The 22571-nt window shown below is 50.7% G+C and overlaps 1 protein-coding gene across 1 annotated transcript in view; it reads left to right on the top strand.

Annotated features, from left to right (window-relative positions):
• LOC120920954 (methanethiol oxidase-like) overlaps nucleotides 1–18550 on the top strand; it is a 20730-nt gene extending 2180 nt beyond the window's left edge. Inside the window, exons 2-12 of the mRNA XM_040333417.1 lie at nucleotides 1404–1460; nucleotides 1842–1954; nucleotides 4878–5063; nucleotides 6900–7020; nucleotides 7154–7336; nucleotides 10529–10710; nucleotides 11232–11310; nucleotides 15061–15182; nucleotides 15587–15679; nucleotides 15861–15979; nucleotides 18101–18550. Coding sequence (XP_040189351.1) covers nucleotides 1404–1460; nucleotides 1842–1954; nucleotides 4878–5063; nucleotides 6900–7020; nucleotides 7154–7336; nucleotides 10529–10710; nucleotides 11232–11310; nucleotides 15061–15182; nucleotides 15587–15679; nucleotides 15861–15979; nucleotides 18101–18263 — 1418 coding nt within the window. The 3' untranslated portion in view covers nucleotides 18264–18550. The remainder of the gene's footprint in view (nucleotides 1–1403; nucleotides 1461–1841; nucleotides 1955–4877; nucleotides 5064–6899; nucleotides 7021–7153; nucleotides 7337–10528; nucleotides 10711–11231; nucleotides 11311–15060; nucleotides 15183–15586; nucleotides 15680–15860; nucleotides 15980–18100) is intronic.
• The last annotated feature ends 4021 nt before the right edge of the window (nucleotides 18551–22571 follow it).

A 22571-nucleotide genomic window follows, 5' to 3' on the forward strand; every position in this document is an offset into this window, starting at 1 on the left:
CATTAGAGTGTAAGCTCCTCTGTACAGAGACTGATGTGATGTGGGGGGGAGGGGACATTAGAGTGTAAGCTCCTCTGTACAGAGACTGATGTGACTGTGGGGGGAGGGGACATTAGAGTGTAAGCTCCTCTGTACAGAGACTGATGTGACTGTGGGGGGGAGGGGGCATTAGAGTGTAAGCTCCTCTGTACAGAGACTGATGTGATGGGGGGGGGAGGGGACATTAGAGTGTAAGCTCCTCTGTACAGAGACTGATGTGATGTGGGGGGAGGGGACATTAGAGTGTAAGCTCCTCTGTACAGAGACTGATGTGACTGTGGGGGGGGGAGGGGACATTAGAGTGTAAGCTCCTCTGTACAGAGACTGATGTGACTGTGGGGGGGGGGGGACATTAGAGTGTAAGCTCCTCTGTACAGAGACTGATGTGACTGTAGGGGGGGGGACATTAGAGTGTAAGCTCCTCTGTACAGAGACTGATGTGACTGTGGGGGAGGGGACATTAGAGTGTAAGCTCCTCTGTACAGAGACTGATGTGACTGTGGGGGGGAGGGGACATTGGAGTGTAAGCTCCTCTGTACAGAGACTGATGTGATGTGGGGGGGAGGGGGACATTAGAGTGTAAGCTCCTCTGTACAGAGACTGATGTGACTGTGGGGGGGGAGGGGACATTAGAGTGTAAGCTCCTCTGTACAGAGACTGATGTGACTGTGGGGGGGGGGGGACATTAGAGTGTAAGCTCCTCTGTACAGAGACTGATGTGATGTGGGGGGGAGGGGACATTAGAGTGTAAGCTCCTCTGGTACAGAGACTGATGTGACTGTGGGGGGGGGGGACATTAGAGTGTAAGCTCCTCTGTACAGAGACTGATGTGATGTGTGGGGGGAGGGGACATTAGAGTGTAAGCTCCTCTGTACAGAGACTGATGTGATGTGGGGGGGAGGGGACATTAGAGTGTAAGCTCCTCTGTACAGAGACTGATGTGACTGTGGGGGGGAGGGGACATTAGAGTGTAAGCTCCTCTGTACAGAGACTGATATGACTGTGGGGGAGGGGACATTAGAGTGTAAGCTCCTCTGTACAGAGACTGATGTGATGTGTGGGGGGAGGGGACATTAGAGTGTAAGCTCCTCTGTACAGAGAGTGATGTGGGGGGGAAGGGACATTAGAGTGTAAGCTCCTCTGTACAGAGACTGATGTGACTGGGGGGGGGAGGGGACATTAGAGTGTAAGCTCCTCTGTACAGAGACAGATGTGACTGTGGGGGGGGAGGGGACATTAGAGTGTAAGCTCCTCTGTACAGAGACTGATGTGATTGGCTCAGTGATCTCTGTACAGCGCTGCGGTATATGTCAGAGCTATGGGGGGCATCTTGTGACCAGTTCTTGTTGTTTATTGCTTTGCAGCTACCTGTAAATCATCATGTGGACCCGGATTCAAGTCTCCTATGGACGCCATGAAAGGTAGGGCCGCTCGCTGTGACCCGGGGGGGGGGGGGTCAGAGTACAGCTGTAGGCTCTCAGTGGTGATATGTTGAATATGTGACAGGTCCTCTTTGCTGGGCGTTTCCCGGTTTCAGCCCCGCCCTCTACAGGTAAGAGAGAGGAAAGTTGTGATCAGAGGCTGCTGTCTCACTCAGAGGCACTGTGAAAGGGCCTGCTGAATCTCGGAGCAGCTCAGATTGCGGCAGTTCTATGTTCTGCAGCATTTGCCGGATAGAACCAAATGATGTTCCTGTTTTCTCCACCAAGAATAAGAAGTTGAACCTCTTTCATGTTATCTGTGGCCCCTAGCTTGTGTGGCCCCCTGTATCCCCCCCCACTCACCATGTCTGTCCTGTACAGGCCCCAGAGAGAAGGTGATGTACGTCCTCTGCGTCTACCGCAACACCGGCATCAACAAGCCCGACTACCTGGCCACGGTGGATGTGGACCCCAAATCTCCCCATTACTCCCAGGTGAGGCTCATGAACTTCATAGCATGTTTGTTCCTCGGGGGAGGGCCCTGAAACTGCATTCATGACCAATAAAGGGCCAGCAGGGTAAATGGGTGGGTAAAGACCACTATAGATACAGGTGATCATCTCAGGAAGGGGGTCAGGTACAGACAGGTGCTCAATAAGGGAAGGGGGCAGGAGGGTACAGCCGGGTGCCCCCCTGGGGAAGAGGGCAGAGTATAGCCGGGTGCCCCCCTGTGGAATGGGGCAGGGTAAGTGGGTGGGGACACCTGGGTGGTCAGCAGGGTAAATGGGTGGGTAAAGACCACTATAGATACAGGTGATCATCTCAGGAAGGGGGTCAGGTACAGACAGGTGCTCACCTGCGGAAGATGGCAGGATACAGCCGTGTGCCCCCCTGGGTCAAGGGGGCAGGGTACAACCAATTGGTCAGCAGGGTAAGTGGGCGGGAACATCCGGTTGGTCAGCAGGGTAAGTGGGTGGGTACAGCCGTAAGGTCAGCATTGTAAGTGGGCTGGTACAGCTGGTTGGTCAGCAGGGTAAGTGGGCGCATACAGCCGGTTGGTCAGCAGGGTAAGTGGGCGGGTACAGCTGTAAGGTCAGCAGGGTAAGTGGGCGGGTACAGCTGTAAGGTCAGCAGGGTAAGTGGGCGGGTACAGCTGTAAGGTCAGCAGGGTAAGTGGGCGGGTACAGCCGGTTGGTCAGCAGGGTAAGTGGGTGGGTACAGCCGTAAGGTCAGCATTGTAAGTGGGCTGGTACAGCTGGTTGGTCAGCAGGGTAAGTGGGCGCATACAGCCGGTTGGTCAGCAGGGTAAGTGGGCGGGTACAGCTGTAAGGTCAGCAGGGTAAGTGGGCGGGTACAGCTGTAAGGTCAGCAGGGTAAGTGGGCGGGTACAGCTGTAAGGTCAGCAGGGTAAGTGGGCGGGTACAGCTGTAAGGTCAGCAGGGTAAGTGGGCGGGTACAGCTGTAAGGTCAGCAGGGTAAGTGGGCGGGTACAGCCGGTTGGTCAGCAGGGTAAGTGGGCGGGTACAGCCGTAAGGTCAGCATTGTAAGTGGGCGGGTACAGCCGGTTGGTCAGCAGGGTAAGTGGGCGGGTACAGCCGGTTGGTCAGCAGGGTAAGTGGGCGGGTACAGCCGGTTGGTCAGCAGGGTAAGTGGGCGGGTACAGCCGTAAGGTCAGCAGGGTAAGTAGGCGGGTACAGCCGGTTGGTCAGCAGGGTAAGTGGGCGGGTACAGCTGTAAGGTCAGCATTGTAAGTGGGCGGGTACAGCCGGTTGGTCAGCAGGGTAAGTGGGCGGGTACAGCTGTAAGGTCAGCAGGGTAAGTGGGCGGGTACAGCTGTAAGGTCAGCAGGGTAAGTGGGCAGGTACAGCAGGGTAAGTGGGAGGGTACAGCCGGTTGGTCAGCAGGGTAAGTGGGCGGGTACAGCTGTAAGGTCAGCAGGGTAAGTGGACGGGTACAGCAGGGTAAGTGGGCGGGTACAGCCGGTTGGTCAGCAGGGTAAGTGGGCGGGTACAGCAAGGTAAGTGGGCGGGTACAGCAGGGTAAGTGGGCGGGTACAGCCGGTTGGTCAGCAGTAGACGTGCACTGCCGAAAAATGTGTTTGTTTTCGTTTCATTCGGTTTTTAGCTTTATTCGGAAATTCGAAAATCCAAATTTTCGCATTTCCGATTTTCAAATTTCCAATTTTCTAAATTTTGAATTCTGAATTCTGAATTCTGAACTAACTAGTCAAAATTTGTTAAAAAAAAACGAATTCCACATGTCTAGTCAGCAGGGGAAGGGGGAGGGTACAGCCGGGTGGTCACTATAGGAAGGGGGAGGATACAGCCGGGTGGTCACTATAGGAAGGGGGACGGTACAGCCGGGTGGTCACTATAGGAAGGGGGAGGGTACAGCCGGGTGGTCACTATAGGAAGGGGGAGGGTACAGCCGGGTGGTCACTATAGGAAGGGGGAGGGAACAGCCGGGTGGTCACTATAGGAAGGGGGAGGATACAGATGGGTGGTCACTATAGGAAGGGGGAGGATACAGATGGGTGGTCACTATAGGAAGGGGGAGGGAACAGCCGGGTGGTCACTATAGTAAGGGGGAGGGTACAGACGAGTGGTCACTATAGGAAGGGAGAGGGTACAGCCGGGTAGTCACTATAGTAAGGGGGAGGATACAGGTGGGTGGTCACTATAGGAAGGGGGAGGGTACAGCCGGGTGGTCACTATAGTAAGGGGGAGGGTACAGCCGGGTGGTCACCAGGTAAAGGGGTGGGTACAGACAGATGCTCACCGGGGTAAGTAGGTCGGTATAGAAAGGTGTTCACGGGAGGAAGGGGGTGAGTACAGGAAGGTGCTCACTATGGGAAGAGGAAAAGTACAGATGGGTGCCCCCCTAAAGAAGTGGGTGGGTACAGACAGTGCCCCCCCTGAGGAAGTGGGTGGATACAGACAGGTGCCCCCCCCTGAGGAAGTGGGTGGGTACAGACGGTGCCCCCCCTGAGGAAGTGGGTGGGTACAGACAGGTGCCCCCCCTGAGGAAGTGGGTGGGTACAGATATGTGCTCCCCCTGAGGAAGTGGGTGGATACAGACGGTGCCCCCCCCTGAGGAAGTGGGTGGGTACAGACAGGTGCCCCCCCTGAGGAAGTCTGTGGGTACAGATATGTGCTCCCCCTGAGGAAGTGGGTGGATACAGACAGGTGCCCCCCCCCTGAGGAAGTGGGTGGGTACAGACGGTGCTCCCCCTGAGGAAGTGGGTGGGTACAGACAGGTGCCCCCCTGAGGTAAGTGGGTGGGTACAGGCAGGTGCTCACTTGGGGAAGGGTACAGCCTGGTGCTCAATAAGGTAAGTGGGTGGGTACAGACAGGTAGGTATCCTACAGGTGAGATTCCAGATACCCTCTATGACTCACCTGCTCCTCCTCCTTCCAGGTCATCCACCGCCTGCCGATGCCCAACCTGAACGATGAGCTCCACCACTGCGGCTGGAACACCTGCAGCAGCTGCTTCGGGGACGTCACCAAAGCCCGGGACAAGCTTGTCTTCTCCGGCCTCATCTCCTCCCGCATCTACGTGGCGGACGTGGGCACCGAGCCCCGGGCCCCCACCCTCTACAAGGTGGGCACCCTCCAATCAGCTCGTCCGGTCCTCTCTGTCCATCTACTAACTCATCTTTCCTAGAAATAAAACCACCTGGGGGCGGCGGCACCATCCCCTCCCTCCAATATCATTGTTCCAGGTATTTCTATAGGCAGTACCTGAACCTGTCCTTATATCTGCCTCCTGGACAGCAGCTCTTGGATTGAGAGAGGGAGGGGCATTGCTTAGAGCCAATCAGGAGTGGACAAGAGCAGGGCCAGATTTGCTCTCCCTGCCGCCCCAAGGCCAGGTTCCACAATGCACCCCCTCCCCGCCAACCAAACCCCCCCCCCCCCCAAATCAACGGAGAATGTGCGGCACGCTTAGTTCAAATATGTTTTGTTTTTTTATCACTTTTTTTATTTTTATTTATTTGTAGCTTGTCGCTTACTTTTTTTAATTTTTGTATCATTTTCTTATTATATTTCTTATTCTTTACTTTTTTTATTTTATTAATTTAATTATTTTTTCTTATTATTTATTTATTTTTTAGCATTTTTTTTTTTACACTTACCTTTTTTTGCTATCACACGGGAGAAAACGATTCCCTGTGTGATTGCAATTGGAGGTGACAGGTTCTCTTTATTGACCCTGTCACCTCCAAAACAGGAGTCCTAGCGCTGTGCTAGAACTCCTGTCACAGTTGAGATGGGAAGAGCACAGCTCACCCCTCTCACTGTGTACATCGGCAGCGGGGACAGGAGACAGACTCGGTGGCCGGGGGGGGAGGGGGAGTCCCGAAGACAGAGCCAGCAGAGAGAGGTATGTGGGGTGGGGGGGGGGGAGGGGAGGACGGGCGGGAGCACATATTTTACAAGTGATTTTGGCGACATTGGGCCAGATTCAAGAAGCAATTGCGCCTGTGTAACCATAGGTTACATGGCGCAATTGCTTACTTGCTCCGGTGTAACGAATGCTCCTGATTCAGGAACATCGCTACGCCGACTGCAGCCTAAAATCTGCGCGGCATAAGGCTCTTATGCCACGCAGATTTTAGGCTGCATTCTTGCGATGGCCGCTAGGGGGCGCTCCCATTGTGATCTGTGTATAGTATGCAAATTGCATACTAACACCGATTCACAACGTTGCGCGAGCCCTGCGTACGCAAATTACGTAGTTTGCGTACGTCGGGTTTCACGTAAGGTTACACATCCTAATAGCAGGCGCAGCCAATGCTAAAGTATACCCACGTTCCCGCGTCGCGAGATTTAAAATCTACGTCGTTTGCGTAAGTGAATCGTGAATGGCGCTGGACGCCATTCACGTTCACTTTGAAGCAAATAACGTCCTCGCGACGTCATTTGCCGCAATGCACGTCGGGAAAGTTGCTCTGCGCTCAATTTTGCCGGCGCGCCCTCGCAATTTACGGAGCTACTGCTCCGTGAATCGAGGGCAGCGCAAAATATTTGCGGGGGCGCAGGGCAAAATCGCTGCCCTGCGCCTCCGCAAATAAAGCGCAAATGTACCTGAATCTGGGCCAGTGCCTCAATCACTTGTTAACGAGCGAGCGGATTCCACCATAACTTACCGCCCTTAACTGTATGTTCCGGGCGTCGGGGGACTCCATGCCACTGCCGCCCCTTGGAGCCCTGCCGCCCCAAAGCCTGGCCTCAGTGGCCTTGTGGGAAATCCGGGCCTGGACAAGAGGGATGGTTGCCCCCCTGGACGCAGGGTGGTAAACCCATTTTACGGCATGTATTATTAGTGGGGGTGGGGGGGCTGGGCGGAATTCTGCATCTTTGTCCTGGGGGGCGCCGGATGACCCTCCCCCGGTACTGCCCGGCTGTGACCTGACCGGGCTTCTCTTCTCTACAGGTGGTGGAGCCGGAGGAGGTCTACAAGAAGTGCAACCTGGCGTACCTGCACACCCCGCACTGCCTGGGCTGCGGAGACGTCATGATCAGCGGCATGGGAGACCCCGCCGGGAACGGCAAAGGTGAGCGCCATTCTTCTACGCCCCCCCCCCCGGTGGGCCTCCGGGTTTTATTTTTGGCCGGAGCATTTCTTGTATTTTAAAAGTTTAATTGGCCTTTCCATGAGGATAACGTCAACCGGTTTCTGCATCTCAGGAGGCTTCGTGCTGCTGGATGCCAAGACGTTCGAGGTGAAGGGCAACTGGGAGGCGGAGGGCAACGCTACGCCCTTCGGCTACGACTTCTGGTACCAACCGCGCAAAAACGTCATGATCAGCACCGGGATGGCAGCGCCGAAGACCTTCACCAAAGGGTTCGACATAGAGGACGTGAAGGCGGGTAAGAGGGGGTGCAGAAGGGTAAAAGGGGCAAAGATCAGTACAGGACAGGACTACTGGGGGCCAAATTCATCCATTACTACCCCAATCCCCCCTCTGTCCTTCTATTATACCCCAATCCCCCCTCTGTCCTTCTATTATACCCCAATCCCCCCTCTGTCCTTCTATTATACCCCAATCCCCCCTCTGTCCCTCTATTATACCCCAATCCCCCCTCTGTCCTTCTATTATACCCCAATCCCCCCTCTGTCCTTCTATTGTACCCCAATCCCCCCTCTGTCCTTCTATTATACCCCAATCCACCCTCTGTCCTTCTATTATACCCCAATCCTCCCTCTGTCCTTCTATTATACCCCAATCCCCCCTCTGTCCTTCTATTATACCCCAATCCTCCCTCTGTCCCTCTATTATACCCCAATCCCCCCTCTGTCCTTCTATTATACCCCAATCCCCCCTCTGTCCTTCTATTATACCCCAATCCTCCCTCTGTCCTTCTATTATACCCCAAACCCCCCCTATGTCCTATTATACCCCAATCCCCCCTCTGTCCTTCTATTGTACCCCAATCCCCCCTCTGTCCTTCTATTATACCCCAATCCCCCCCTCTGTCCTTCTATTATACCCCAATCCCCCCTCTGTCCTTCTATTATACCCCAATCCCCCTCTGTCCTTCTATTATACCCCAATCCCCCCTCTGTCCTTCTATTATACCCCAATCCCCCCTCTGTCCTTCTATTATACCCCAATCCCCCCTCTGTCCTTCTATTATACCCCAATCCCCCCTCTGTCCTTCTATTATACCCCAATCCCCCCTCTGTCCTTCTATTATACCCCAATCCCCCCCTCTATCCTTCTATTATACCCCAATCCCCCTCTGTCCTTCTATTATACCCCAATCCCCCATCTGTCCTTCTATTATACCCCAATCCTCCTTCTGTCCCTCTATTATACCCCAATCCCCCCCTCTGTCCTTCTATTATACCCCAATCCTCCCTCTGTCCTTCTATTATACCCCAATCCCTCCTCTGTCCTTCTATTATACCCCAATCCCCCCTCTGTCCCTCTATTATACCCCAATCCCCCCTCTGTCCTTCTATTATACCCCAATCCCCCCTCTGTCCTTCTATTATACCCCAATCCCCCCCTCTGTCCTTCTATTATACCCCAATCCCCCCTCTGTCCTTCTATTATACCCCAATCCCCCTCTGTCCTTCTATTATACCCCAATCCCCCCTCTGTCCTTCTATTATACCCCAATCCTCCCTCTGTCCTTCTATTATACCCCAATCCTCCCTCTGTCCTTCTATTATACCCCAATCCCCCCTCTGTCCCTCTATTATACCCCAATCCCCCCTCTGTCCTTCTATTATACCCCAATCCCCCCTCTGTCCTTCAATTATACCCCAATCCCCCCCTCTGTCCTTCTATTATACCCCAATCCCCCCCTCTGTCCTTCTATTATACCCCAATCCTCCCTCTGTCCTTCTATTATACCCCAATCCCTCCTCTGTCCTTCTATTATACCCCAATCCCCTCTGTCCTTCTATTATACCCCAATCCCCCCTCTGTCCTTCTATTATACCCCAATCCCCTCTCTGTCCTTCTATTATACCCCAATCCTCCCTCTGTCCTTCTATTATACCCCAATCCTCCCTCTGTCCCTCTATTATACCCCAATCCCCCCTCTGTCCTTCTATTATACCCCAATCCCCCCTCTGTCCTTCTATTATACCCCAATCCCCCCTCTGTCCTTCTATTATACCCCAATCCTCCCTCTGTCCCTCTATTATACCCCCCTCTGTCCTTCTATTATACCCCAATCCCCCCTCTGTCCTTCTATTATACCCCAATCCTCCCTCTGTCCCTCTATTATACCCCAATCCCCCCTCTGTCCTTCTATTATACCCCAATCCCCCCTCTGTCCTTCTATTATACCCCAATCCCCCCTCTGTCCTTCTATTATACCCCAATCCCCCCTCTGTCCCTCTATTATACCCCAATCCCCCCTCTGTCCCTCTATTATACCCCAATCCTCCCTCTGTCCTTCTATTATACCCCAATCCCCCCTCTGTCCTTCTATTATACCCCAATCCCCCCCTCTGTCCTTCTATTATACCCCAATCCCTCCTCTGTCCTTCTATTATACCCCAATCCCCCCTCTGTCCTTCTATTATACCCCAATCCCCCCTCTGTCCCTCTATTATACCCCAATCTCCCCTCTGTCCCTCTATTATACCCCAATCCCCCCTCTGTCCTTCTATTATACCCCAATCCCCCCTCTGTCCTTCTATTATACCCCAATCCCCCCTCTGTCCTTCTATTATACCCCAATCCCCCCTCTGTCCTTCTATTATACCCCAATCCCCCCTCTGTCCTTCTATTATACCCCAATCCCCCCTCTGTCCTTCTATTATACCCCAATCCCCCCTCTGTCCTTCTATTATACCCCAATCCACCCTCTGTCCTTCTATTATACCCCAATCCCCCCTCTGTCCTTCTATTATACCCCAATCCCTCCTCTGTCCCTCTATTATACCCCAATCCTCCCTCTGTCCTTCTATTATACCCCAATCCCACCTCTGTCCTTCTATTATACCCCAATCCCCCCTCTGTCCTTCTATTATACCCCAATCCTCCCTCTGTCCTTCTATTATACCCCCCCTCTGTCCTTCTATTATACCCCAATCCTCCCTCTGTCCTTCTATTATACCGCAATCCCCCCTCTGTCCCTCTATTATACCCCAATCCCCCCTCTCCTATTATACCCCAATCCCTCCTCTGTCCTTCTATTATACCCCAATCCCTCCTCTGTCCTTCTATTATACCCCAATCCCCCCTCTGTCCTTCTATTATACCCCAATCCCCCCTCTGTCCTTCTATTATACCCCAATCCCCCCTCTGTCCTTCTATTATACCCCAATCCCCCCTCTGTCCTTCTATTATACCCCAATCCCCCCTCTGTCCCTCTATTATACCCCAATCCTCCCTCTGTCCTTCTATTATACCCCAATCCCCCCTCTGTCCCTCTATTATACCCCAATCCCCCCTCTGTCCCTCTATTATACCCCAATCCCCCCTCTGTCCTTCTATTATACCCCAATCCCCCCTCTGTCCCTCTATTATACCCCAATCTCCTCCCCCCTCCCGGTCATATGACCTTTGCTCCTCCAATCACCTTCTTTCTCTATACTAGGACTCTATGGTCACCATCTCTACGTGTGGGATTGGACGAAGCACACCCGCATACAGACGCTGGACCTGGGGGCGGACGGAATGATTCCTATGGAGATGCGATTCCTGCACAACCCGGACGCTACGCAGGGATTCGTCGGCTGCGCGCTCAGCTCCTCCATCTTCCGCTTCTACAAGACGGCGGTGAGCGGCTGTGGGGGGTGGGGGCTCAATGTTTTATTCGGGGGTGGGGGGGGAGGGGGAAATAATAATATTCTGCAGGTCGACTTTGTGGAATGGCGGGATGTTGGCAAAAGTTCCTGCAGATGCTTTCCTGCATCTGTTTTGTAGATCCTGGAATAGGCCACGCCCACACACCGGCTGAAACCTTTACACATGGGCGTTCCTTCTCTAGTGCTCATGTGCTAACAAAGATCATGCTGATAGGAGGTGAGAGGAGAGTGACGGAGAGAGGAGCTCCGAGGGGGCGGGTCGAATAATATTGGCCATTTGGAAGACTGAGGACATCTTGTGGTGGAAAAGGTGTACTGCGGAGGGCACCCCTCCCTTTTTTCATTCCTTTGAGTCATTCCTCTTTTCATACTTTTTTTTTTTTTTTTTACTTTATTTCTGTTTTAATATGTACATTATGCGATGGAGCTGATGACAGATCGGTACCGATACCTGCTCTATGGGGTTTATTTCTTATTTTTTTACCCCTACAGGATGAAAAGTGGGCGGCTGAGAAGGTCATCCAGGTGCCAAATAAGAAGGTGGAGGGCTGGGCACTGCCAGAGATGCCAGGTGAGTGACTGTCTGTATGATAACCCTGATTGGGTGAGAGAATAGCTCCGCCCCCCCCCCCCCCCCAGCTTCTGCCATAAGGACATCCTCTCTTCTCCAGGACTAAAACGGCTTCCTCTGACATCACTGCGGGCTTCTCACAATGTGCATCAGAAGCTGCAGCAAGTCAGATAGAGCCCCGCCCCTTTTACTGGCTGGAGGACGTCCAGCATCATCTATTTTACCGTACCCTGCCCCCGCTCCTTTCATCGGTTCTTTCAATCGAGGAGGCTCAGCGTCACAATTGGGCGTTACCTATGCAAATACAGCCCACTCCTCCCAGACCGACACCTGACCATCGGGGGGCATTGGCTCCCATCTAACATTTGGTGTCGGAATTTCCGACCGTCTGTACGCGGCATTTCCCTTGGACCTCTCCGCTGCCTTTGATACTCAAAAATCTCAATTTGCTTGGTGCCCATGGAATGCGCTCTCCATTGGTTCCCTCTCTCCGCACCTTCAGTGTCTCTTACAACTCCACTTCCTCCTCTCCAACATCTCTTACCGTTCTGTCCTTGGACCTCCACTATTCTCGATCTGCACGTCCTCCCCGGGTCAGCCGATGGCCTCCCACGGCTTCCGCTACCATTTATATGCCGATGACCCCCAAATCTCTCTCTCTGCCCCTCAACTCACCCCATCTGTCTCCTCCCACCTCACTGATTTACTAACAGACATATCGGCCCCTGGATGTCACATGACTTCTTCAACCGAATCCATCCGCAACCCAGCTCAGAATTCTTCTTCCTTCTTCTTCCTTCTTTCTTTCTTCATTCTTCTTCTTCCTTCTTCTTCTTCCTTCTTCTTTCTTCCTTTCTTTCTTTCTTCCTTCTTCTTCTTCCTTCTTCTTTCGTCTTTCTTCTTCTTTAATCCTTCTTCTTCTTTCTTCCTCCTTCTTTCTTCTTTCATCTTTCTTCTTACTTTCTTCTTCTTCTTTCTTCTTTCTTCTTCCTTCTTCTTCCTCCTTCTTCCTTTTTCCTTTCTTCCTTTTTCCTTATTCCTTTCTTCCTTCGTCCTTTCTTCCTTCTTCCCGTCTTCCTCCTTCTTTTTTTCCTTCTGCCTTCTTTTGTTCTTCCTTTGTTTTGTTCTTCCTTCTTCCTTATTCCTTTCTTCCTTCGTCCTTTTTTTTTCCTTTCTACCTTCTTCCTTTCTTCCCTTTTCCCTCCTTCCTTTCTTCCTTCTTCCTTTCTTCCTTCTTCCCTTCTTCCTCCTTTTTTTCATTCTTCCTTCTTCCCTATTCCTTTCTTTCTTCCTTCTTCCTTTTTTTTCCTTTCTTCCTTCTTCCCTTTTTCCTCCTTCTTTTTTTCCTTCTTTTTTTCCTTCTTCCTTCTTTTGTTCTTCCTTTCTTCCTTCTTTTGTTCTTCCTTCGTCCTTTCTTCCTTCGTCCTTTCTTCCTTCTTCCTTTCATCCTTCTTCCCTTTTTCCTTCTTCTTTTTTCCTTATTCCTTTCTTCCTTATTCCTTTCTTCCTTTCTTCCTTCTTCCCTTTTTCCTCCTTCTTTTTTTCCTTCTTTTTTTCCTTCTTCCTTCTTTTGTTCTTCCTTCTTCCTTTCTTCCTTCTTCCCTTTTTCCTTCTACTTTTTTCCTTATTCCTTTCTTTCTTCCTTCCTTCTTCCTTATTCCTTTCTTTCTTCCTTCCTTCTTCCTTATTCCTTTCTTCCTTCATCTTTTCTTCCTTCTTCCTTTCTTCCTTCTTCCTCCTTCTTTTTTTCCTTCTTCATTCTTTTGTTCTTCCTTCTTCATTGCTTCCTTCTTTTGTTCTTCCTTCTTCCTTTCTTCCTTCTTCCCCTTTTCCTTCTTCTTTTTTGCTTATTCCTTTCTTCCTTCTTCCTTTCTTCCTTCTTCCTTTCTTCCTTTTCTCCTCCTTCTTTTTTTCCTTCTTTTGTTCTTCCTTATTCCTTTTTTTTCTCCTTCTTGTTTTTCCTTCTTCCTTTCTTCCTTCTTTTGTTCTTCTTTCTTCCTTTCTTCCTTCTTCCCTTCTTCCTTCCTCCTTTCATCTTTTTTCTTCCCTATTCTATTTCACTCCTATTCTTGTTTTTTAATTCAATTTCAGGCGTATTTACATCCAAATAACGAAAAATCTGTCGCAATGAAACCTTAAATCCCTTTACAGTAGTGTCAGAGGGGGGGGGGAGGGGTTTGGGGGGTAAATATTGATCGTCTCCCCTGCAGATTGTTACATAGGATTGAGGGAGGATTTCAGTCCAAGGGGAGGAGCCGGTACACCCGGAGGATGGAGAGAGGATTTCAGTCCAGGGGGAGGAGCCTGTACACCAGGAGGATGGAGAGAGGATTTCAGTCCAGGGGGAGGAGCCTGTACACCCGGAGAATGGAGGGAGGATTTCGGTCCAAGGAGAGGAGCCGGTACACCCGGAGGATAGGGGGAGGATTTCGGTCCAAGGGGAGGAGCCGGTATACCCTGAGGATGGGGGGGAGGATTTCAGTCCAGGGGGAGGAGCCGGTACACCCGGAGGATGGGGGGAGGATTTCGGTCCAAGGGGAGGAGCTGGTACACCCGGAGGATGGGGGGAGGATTTCAGTCCAGGGGGAGGAGCCGGTACACCCGGAGGATGGGGGGAGGATTTCAGTCCAGGGGGAGGAGCCGGTACACCCGGAGGTTGGGGGGAGGATTTCGGTCCAAGGGGAGGAGCCGGTACACCCGGAGGATTTCGGTCCAAGGGGAGGAGCCTGTATATCCTGAGGATGGGGGGAGGATTTCAGTCCAGGGGGAGGAGCCGATACACACAGAGGATGGGGCGGATGATTTCAGTCCAGGGGGAGGAGCCTGTACACCAGGAGGATGGAGAGAGGATTTCAGTCCAGTGGGAGGAGCCTGTACACTAGGAGGATGGAGAGAGGATTTCAGTCCAGGGGGAGGAGCCTGTACACACGGAGGATGGGGAGGGAGGATTTCAGTCCAGGGGGAGGAGCCTGTACACCAGGAGGATGGAGAGAGGATTTCAGTCCAGGGGGAGGAGCCGGTACACACGGAGGATGGAGAGAGGATTTCAGTCCAGGGGGAGGAGCCTGTACACCAGGAGGATTGAGGGAGGATTTCGGTCCAAGGGGAGGAGCCGGTACACCCGGAGGATGGGGGGGATTTCAGTCCAGGGGGAGGAGCTGGTACACACGGAGGATGGGGAGGGAGGATTTCAGTCCAGGGGGAGGAGCCTGTACACCAGGAGGATGGAGAGAGGATTTCAGTCCAGGGGGAGGAGCCTGTACACCCGGAGGATTAGGCGGATGATTTCAGTCCAGGGGGAGGAGCCTGTACACCAGGAGGATGGAGAGAGGATTTCAGTTCAGGGGGAGGAGCCTGTACACACGGAGGATGGAGAGAGGATTTCAGTCCAGGGGGAGGAGCCTGTACACCCAGAGGATGGAGGGAGGATATCAGTCCAGGGGGAGGAGCCTGTACACCCGAAGGATGGAGAGAGGATTTCAGTCCAGGGGGAGGAGCCTGTACACCAGGAGGATGGAGAGAGGATTTCAGTTCAGGGGGAGGAGCCTGTACACACGGAGGATGGAGAGAGGATTTCAGTCCAGGGGGAGGAGCCTGTACACACGGAGGATGGGGAGGGAGGATTTCAGTCCAGGGGGAGGAGCCTGTACACACGGAGGATGGAGAGAGGATTTCAGTCCAGGGGGAGGAGCCTGTACACACGGAGGTTGGGGGAGGAGTTGTAATCATGTTTGTCCTCCCTCTTCTCAGGGCTCATCACGGATATCCTGATTTCTCTGGACGATAAATTCCTCTACTTCGGTAACTGGATCCACGGCGACATCCGGCAGTATGACATCACCGACACGTCTCACCCCAAAATGGTGGGGCAGGTGAGTTACCCCCCCCCCTTCCATTTCTGGGTCTGGGCAACTGCAATCTGTCTTGAAGGAGATTTCACCTGAAGTAGGGGGAGGGTTCTTCACAGTAAGAGCAGTATGGGGTGAATTATTTGTATTAAAAGCGGTATGGGTGGGGCTTTGTGGAGTCTCTGCTGGGCTTTCATTGGTTCCTGTGTCCCGAGCGGGAAGATTTAGTCTCACTTTCTGTATCGGGAGGAACAGAGATGTCACTTTTAGTATGGGAGGGGCTCTTTAGAAGTGATAGTGGTGTGGGAAGGTTTCTCCACAGTAAAAGCAGTAAAGTTGTGGAACTTATTATAACAATAGAAAGGTGTGATTGTGAGATCCGGTGTGTCTGTCTGGTGTTTTGTCATCTCGTGTATTTCTTCCTCCAGGTCTTTATTTCTGGCAGCGTTCTCAAGGGCGGCGCGGTGAAAGTGACGGAAGATCAGGAGCTAAAAAGTCAGCCGGATCCAGTAGTCATCAAGGTGAGCGCCCCTTATTGTACCCTATTGTACCCCCCCCAGTGCCTGTATGGGGGGGGGGGGTAGTGACCCCTCTCTTCTTCCTCCTCCTGTAGAGCTCTCTTTGCTGTATCATATTATCATTCCTCTATATTCTGATATGTGAACGTTCCCCCGGGTAATGCTTAGTAAATGTTGTGTGCAGGGGAGGAAGATTCCGGGGGGACCTCAGATGATCCAACTCAGCCTGGACGGGAAGAGGCTCTACGCCACCACCTCGCTGTTCAGCGTCTGGGACAAACAGTTCTACCCGGACATGGTCAAGTGAGGGACCGGGCTCCTCTGTCCCACCCCTTCCTCTCCTCTGTCCCATCCCTTCCTCTCCTCTGTCCCACCCCTTCCTCTCCTCTATCTCACCCCTTCCTCTCCTCTGTCCCAATCCTTCCCCCTCTTATTTCCTAACCCTTCCCCCTCCTCTGTCCCACCCCTTCCCCTCCTCTGTCCCACCCCTTCCCCTCCTCTGTCCCACCCCTTCCCCTCCTCTGTCCCAACCCTTACCCTCCACTGTCCCAACCTTTCCTCTCGTCTGTCCCACCCCTTCCTCTTGTCTGTCCCACCCCTTCCTCTCGTCTGTCCCACCCCTTCCTCTCCTTTGTCCCACCCCCTTCCTCTCCTCTGCCCCACCCCTTCCTCTGTCCCAATCCTTCCCCCTCTTATTTCCTAACCCTTCCCCCTCCTCTGTCCCACCCCTTCCCCTCCTCTGTCCCAACCCTTACCCTCCACTGTCCCACCCCTTCCTCTCCTTTGTCCCACCCCCTTCCTCTCCTTTGTCCCACCCCCTTCCTCTCCTTTGTCCCACCCCCTTCCTCTCCTTTGTCCCACCCCCTTCCTCTCCTCTGTCCCATCCCTTCCTCTCCTCTGTCCCACCCCTTCCTCTCCTCTGTCCCAATCCTTCCCCCTCTTATTTCCTAACCCTTCCCCTCCACTGTCCCAACCTTTCCTCTCGTCTGTCCCACCCCTTCCTCTTGTCTGTCCCACCCCTTCCTCTTGTCTGTCCCACCCCTTCCTCTCGTCTGTCCCACCCCTTCCTCTCCTCAGTCCCGTCCCTTCCCCTCCTCTGTCCCAATCCTTCCTCTACTCTGTCCCACCCCCTTCCTCTCCTCTGTCCCGCCCCTTCCTCTCCTCTGTCCCAACCCTTCCCCCTCCATCTCTCCTCTGTCCCACCCCTTCCCCTCCTCTGTCCCACCGCTTCCCCTCTTCTGTCCCACCCCCTTCCTCTCTTCTGTCCCACCCCCTTCCTCTCTTCTGTCCCACCCCCTTCCTCTCCTCTGCCCCAACCCCTTCCTCTCCTCTGTCCCAACCCTTCCTCTCCTCTGCCCCACCCCTTCCTCTCCTCTGCCCCACCCCCTTCCTCTCTTCTGTCCCACCCCCTTCCTCTCCTCTGCCCCACCCCCTTCCTCTCTTCTGTCCCAACCCTTCCTCTCCTCTGTCCCAACCCTTCCTCTCCTCTGCCCCACCCCTTCCTCTCCTCTGCCCCACCCCCTTCCTCTCTTCTGTCCCACCCCCTTCCTCTCCTCTGCCCCACCCCCTTCCTCTCCTCTGTCCCAACCCTTCCTCTCCTCTGTCCCACCCCCTTCCTCTCCTTTGTCCCACTCCTTCCTCTCCTTTGTCCCGCCCCTTCCTCTCCTCTGTCCCAATCTTTCCTCTCCTCTGTCCCAACCCTTCCCCCTCCATCTCTCTTCTGTCCCACCCCTTCCTCTCCTCTGTCCCACCCCTTTCCTCTCTTCTGTCCCACCCCCTTTCTCTCTTCTGTCCCAATCTTTCCTCTCCTCTGTCCCAACCCTTCCCCCTCCATCTCTCCTCTGTCCCACCCCTTCCTCTCCTCTGTCCCACCCCCTTCCTCTCCTCTGCCCCACCGCCTTCCTCTCCTCTGTCCCACCCCCTTCCTCTCCTCTGCCCCACCCCCTTCCTCTCCTCTGTCCCACCCCCTTCCTCTCCTCTGTCCCACCCCCTTCCTCTCCTCTGCCCCACCCCCTTCCTCTCCTCTGTCCCACCCCTTTCCTCTCCTCTGTCCCAACCTTTCCTCTTCTCCTCTGTCCCAATCCTTCCCCTTCTTTTGTCCCACCCCTTCCTCTCCTCTGTCCCACCCCTTCCTCTCCTCCTCTGTCCCACCCCTTCCTCTCCTCTGTCCCAACCTTTCCTCTTCTCCTCTGTCCCAATCCTTCCCCTTCTTTTGTCCCACCCCTTCCTCTCCTCTGTCCCACCCCTTCCTCTCCTCCTCTGTCCCACCCCCTTCCCTTCCTCGTCTCCTTTGTCCCACCCCCTCCCACTTCCTGGCCTTTCTCTCTCTCTCTTACCTCTTTTCTCCCCCACTCAGTCTCCTTCTGAACTTTCCTCTGCCTCCCCCCAGCTTGTCTCCCCCTGACCTCTCCTCTTTCCCCCCAGGGAAGGCGCCGTCATGGTGCAGATTGATGTGGATACAAAGAAGGGAGGACTCTCCATCAATAAGAACTTCCTGGTGGATTTCGGGAAGGAGCCGGAAGGTCCCGCCCTCGCCCACGAGTGCCGCATGCAGGGAGGAGACTGCACCTCCGACATCTGGATCTAACCCCCCCCTCCCCCACTCTCAACTTAAGTCACATGTCAGTAATAGGTGGAGTCTCCCCATCAATCCACATGTCCCGGCTCCAGGTCCATGTTCTGCTGCTTCCATCCCTATAATGAGAAGATTCATCCCTTCCCGAAAATATATGACATCATAGCGTGATTGCTCCACCCACAATGCCTACGCCGCCGCCTCTTCACCAATGAGGATTTGTTTTCTGTGTTTGATTATTGTCAGTTGATCATTAAAGAGGCGCTCCGCCCAAAACGGAGCGTCACCGAGTGACCGTCTCCCCTGCCTGTCGTGTCTTCATTACACTCGCACAATGTTCCTGTGACTCCGCCCACAACTGACAGTTCACAGCTATTCAATTCAAATGTATTTTATTCAAATTTTGGAAAGTGGTTATATACTTTTATTTAATTTCAGAATATATTTATATTCGTTCAATTTTTTTATTCTATTCCTTCATTTCTTATTCTATTTTATTCAGTTTTACTTTATTCTTTTTTATATTCTATTCAAATGTATTTGATTTGAATTTTGGAAAATGGTAATATACTTTTATTTTTTATTCAAATTTCAGCATATGGTTATATTCATTCTATTTTTTGTATTCTATTCCTTTATTTTCTATTCTATTTTATTCTGTTTTACTTTATTTTTTCTATTCTATCCTTTTTTATTATTATTATGTTTTATTCTATTCAAATGTATTTTATTCGAATTTTGGGAAATGGTTATATACTTTTATTTTCTATTCAAATTTCAGAATATGGTTATATTCATTCTATTTTTTTATTCTATTCCTTTATTTCCTATTCTATTTTATTTTATTCTGTTTTACTTTATTATTTTTTTTATTATTATTATTTTTTTTTTATTCAAATTAATTTTATTTGAATTTTGGAAAATGGTTATATACTTTTATTTTATTTTCAAATTTCAGAATATGGATATATTCATTCTATTTTTTGTATTCTATTCTATTTCATTCTGCTTCACTTTATTATTTTTTCTATTCTATCCTTTTTTTATTTTATTTTTTTATATTCTATTCAAATTTATTTTATTTGAATTTTGGAAAATGGTAATATACTTATTCAATTTCCAGAAAATATTTATATACATTCTATTTTTTTATTCTTTATTTTCTATTCTATTTTATTCTGTTTTACTTTATTCTTTTTTCTATTCTATCCTTTGTTTTATTATTATTATTTTTTTATTCTATTCAAATGTATTTTATTTACATTTTGGAAAATGGTTATATCCTTTTATTTTCTATTCAAATTACAGAATATGGTTATATTCATTCTATTATTATATTCCTTTATTTTCTATTCTATTTTATTCTGTTTTACTTTATTCTTTTTTCTATTCTATCCTTTTTTTTTTTATTCTATTCAAATTTATTTTATTTGACTTTTAGAAAATGGTTATATACTTTTATTTTCTATTTAAATTTCAGAAAATATTTATATGCATTCTATTTGTTTATTCTATTCCTTTTGTTTTTATTCTGTTTTCTATTCTATTTTATTCTGTTTTACTTTATTATATTTTCTGTCCTATCCTTTATTATTATTATTATTATTATTATTTGTATTCTATTCAAATGTATTTTATTTGAATTTTGGGAAATGGTTATATACTTTTTTTTTCTATTCAAATTTCAGAATATGGATATATTCATTCTATTTTTTTATTCTATTCCTTTATTTTCTATTCTATTTTATTCTGTTTTACTTTATTATTATTATTATTATTATTATTATTATTATTATTATTATTTTTTTTTTTATTCAAATTTATTTTATTTGAATTTTGGAAAATGGTTATATTCTTTTTATATTCTTTTTATTTTCTATTCTATTTGAAATTCACATTTCAGAAAATTGTTTTATATTCTTTCTATTTTATTCTTCTCCATTATTCTCTATTCTATTTTATTCCATTCTTTTATTTTCACTTCTATTATTTTTTTGTTATTTTTCTATTCTATTCTTTTATTTTCTGTTTTGTTTTACTCGATTATATTCTATCCTTCTTTTTTTTCTTTCTGTTATATTCTTTTCTATTCCTCTTTATTTTCTACTCCCCTTTTATTGTCTATGGAAATTTGAAAACGATTCGAATTTCGATCATTTTGATTAGTTATTTCAGATTCGTTTAAGTTTTTTACTACTGAAATTTCCCGAAATTTGGATACATATAACAAAAAAATGTGAGAGAATTTCAATTCTGAGCGAATCAAACTGCACACCCCTGACCCCACCCCCAGACTCAACACCACCACCCCTGACCCCACCCCCAGACTCAACACCACCACCCCTGACTCCACCCCCAGACTCAACACCACCACCCCTGACTCCACCCCCAGACTCAACACCACCACTCCTGACCCCACCCCCAGACTCAACACCACCACCCCTGACCCCACCCCCAGACTCAACACCACCACCCCTGACTCCACCCCCAGACTCAACACTGCCACCCCTGACCCCACCCCCAGACTCAACACCACCACCCCTGACCCCACCCCCAGACTCAACACCACCACCCCTGACAACACCCCCAGACTCAACACCACCACCCCTGACTCCACCCCCAGACTCAACACCACCACCCCTGACTCCACATCCAGACTCAACACCACCACCCCTGACCCCACCCCCAGACTCAACACTGCCACCCCTGACCCCACCCCCAGACTCAACACCACCACCCCTGACTCCACATCCAGACTCAACACCACCACCCCTGACCCCACCCCCAAACTCAACACCGCAACCCCTGACTCCACCCCCAGACTCAACACCGCCACCCCTGACTCAACACTGCCACCCTTGACCCCATCCCCAGACTCAACACCACCACCCCCAGACTCAACACCGCCACCCCTGACTCCACCCCCAGACTCAACACCGCCACCCCTGACTCCACCCCCAGACTCAACACCGCCACCCCTGACTCAACACTGCCACCCCTGACTCCACCCCCAGACTCAACACCGCCACCCCTGACTCAACACTGCCACCCCTGACTCCACCCCCAGACTCAACACTGCCACCCCTGACCCCACCCCCATATCCTTTTTTTTAAGGGTTCGCACTTTCCCCGGCCAGATGATTTTATATATTGTGGGTGGAGCCAGGAACACAACCAGGAAATATTCACCAATCAGAGCCGCCCCCCCCCCAAGATAGATGGGCTCCTTGCCCTCGGCTGGTGGCTCCGCCCACAAAATATCACGTTTGGGTGGAGTGACCGCCAAGCCAGGCCCCGCCCCCTAACAGCAACATCGGGTTATTTCACCCAACGACTGAGACAAGGTGAACTCCATTCCATTTAATGTGAGGCCATCCCCCCCGGTGAGAAGCCTTGGATGGAAGCTGCCTGCGGCCTCCAGGATGTCACTCGCTGTGAAGCTGAAGAAGCTTGGGAGTATCTAGAAGGAGAAAGCTCCAACCGGAGGCTTCTCACCTGGGCGGAGCCTCGTACCTCCTGGGGATCTGCAATGAGATGACGGAGCAGACGCTCTCTGTTTCCCCCATTTCCTATCTCACTTCCTGTCGTGTCACTAGGACAGGAAGTGAAGTAACACAGCAAAAAAATAAAAAGAAGCGCTTGGAGTTTTGCTACAGATAAACTCAGACTGAACAAGAGGTATGATGGAGAGTTAACACCCCCTCCCCCTTTAGGGTCACCATTATCCTCAATGGCGGCTCGCCTGCTGTCTGTGAAGCTTCTGTGAAGCTTCTGTGCAAACCTGATTGGCTAATTGGATTCAGACTCTGCTCCCCCCCCCTTCAAGGTTTGCTCAATCAGTCCCGCCCCCGAGGAGCCTCCACGTGTGGTTAAAAGTGAATTCCGGGCAGAAAAATTCCCTAAGAATTCATAATTACAGAATGATACACAAATCAGCCAATAGGAGTGTGCGATCCTTCCCTTCTACTAGCTTCCTGCTGGGAGGGGGCGGGAAGTCAGTTTAATAATGAGGGTGGGGACGGGGGAGTGACTGAGAAAAGTGAGGTCATCCTCCTGGCTGGACGGTGTGCGGAACCGAAAATCTTCCAGGGACCAATGGATGCCATTTGTGTACGAAACCCCACCCACAAACTCAACAGTGCCACTCCTGACCCCACCCCCAAACTCAACAGTGCCACTCCTGACCCCACCCCCAAACTCAACAGTGCCACTCCTGACCCCACCCCCAGACTCAACACCGCCACTCCTGACCCCACCCCCAGACTCAACACCGCCACTCCTGACCCCACCCCCAGACTCAAAACCACCACCTCTGACCCC

The sequence above is a fragment of the Rana temporaria genome, chromosome 13, assembly GCF_905171775.1.
Source record: "Rana temporaria chromosome 13, aRanTem1.1, whole genome shotgun sequence".
Lineage (NCBI taxonomy): Eukaryota > Metazoa > Chordata > Amphibia > Anura > Ranidae > Rana > Rana temporaria.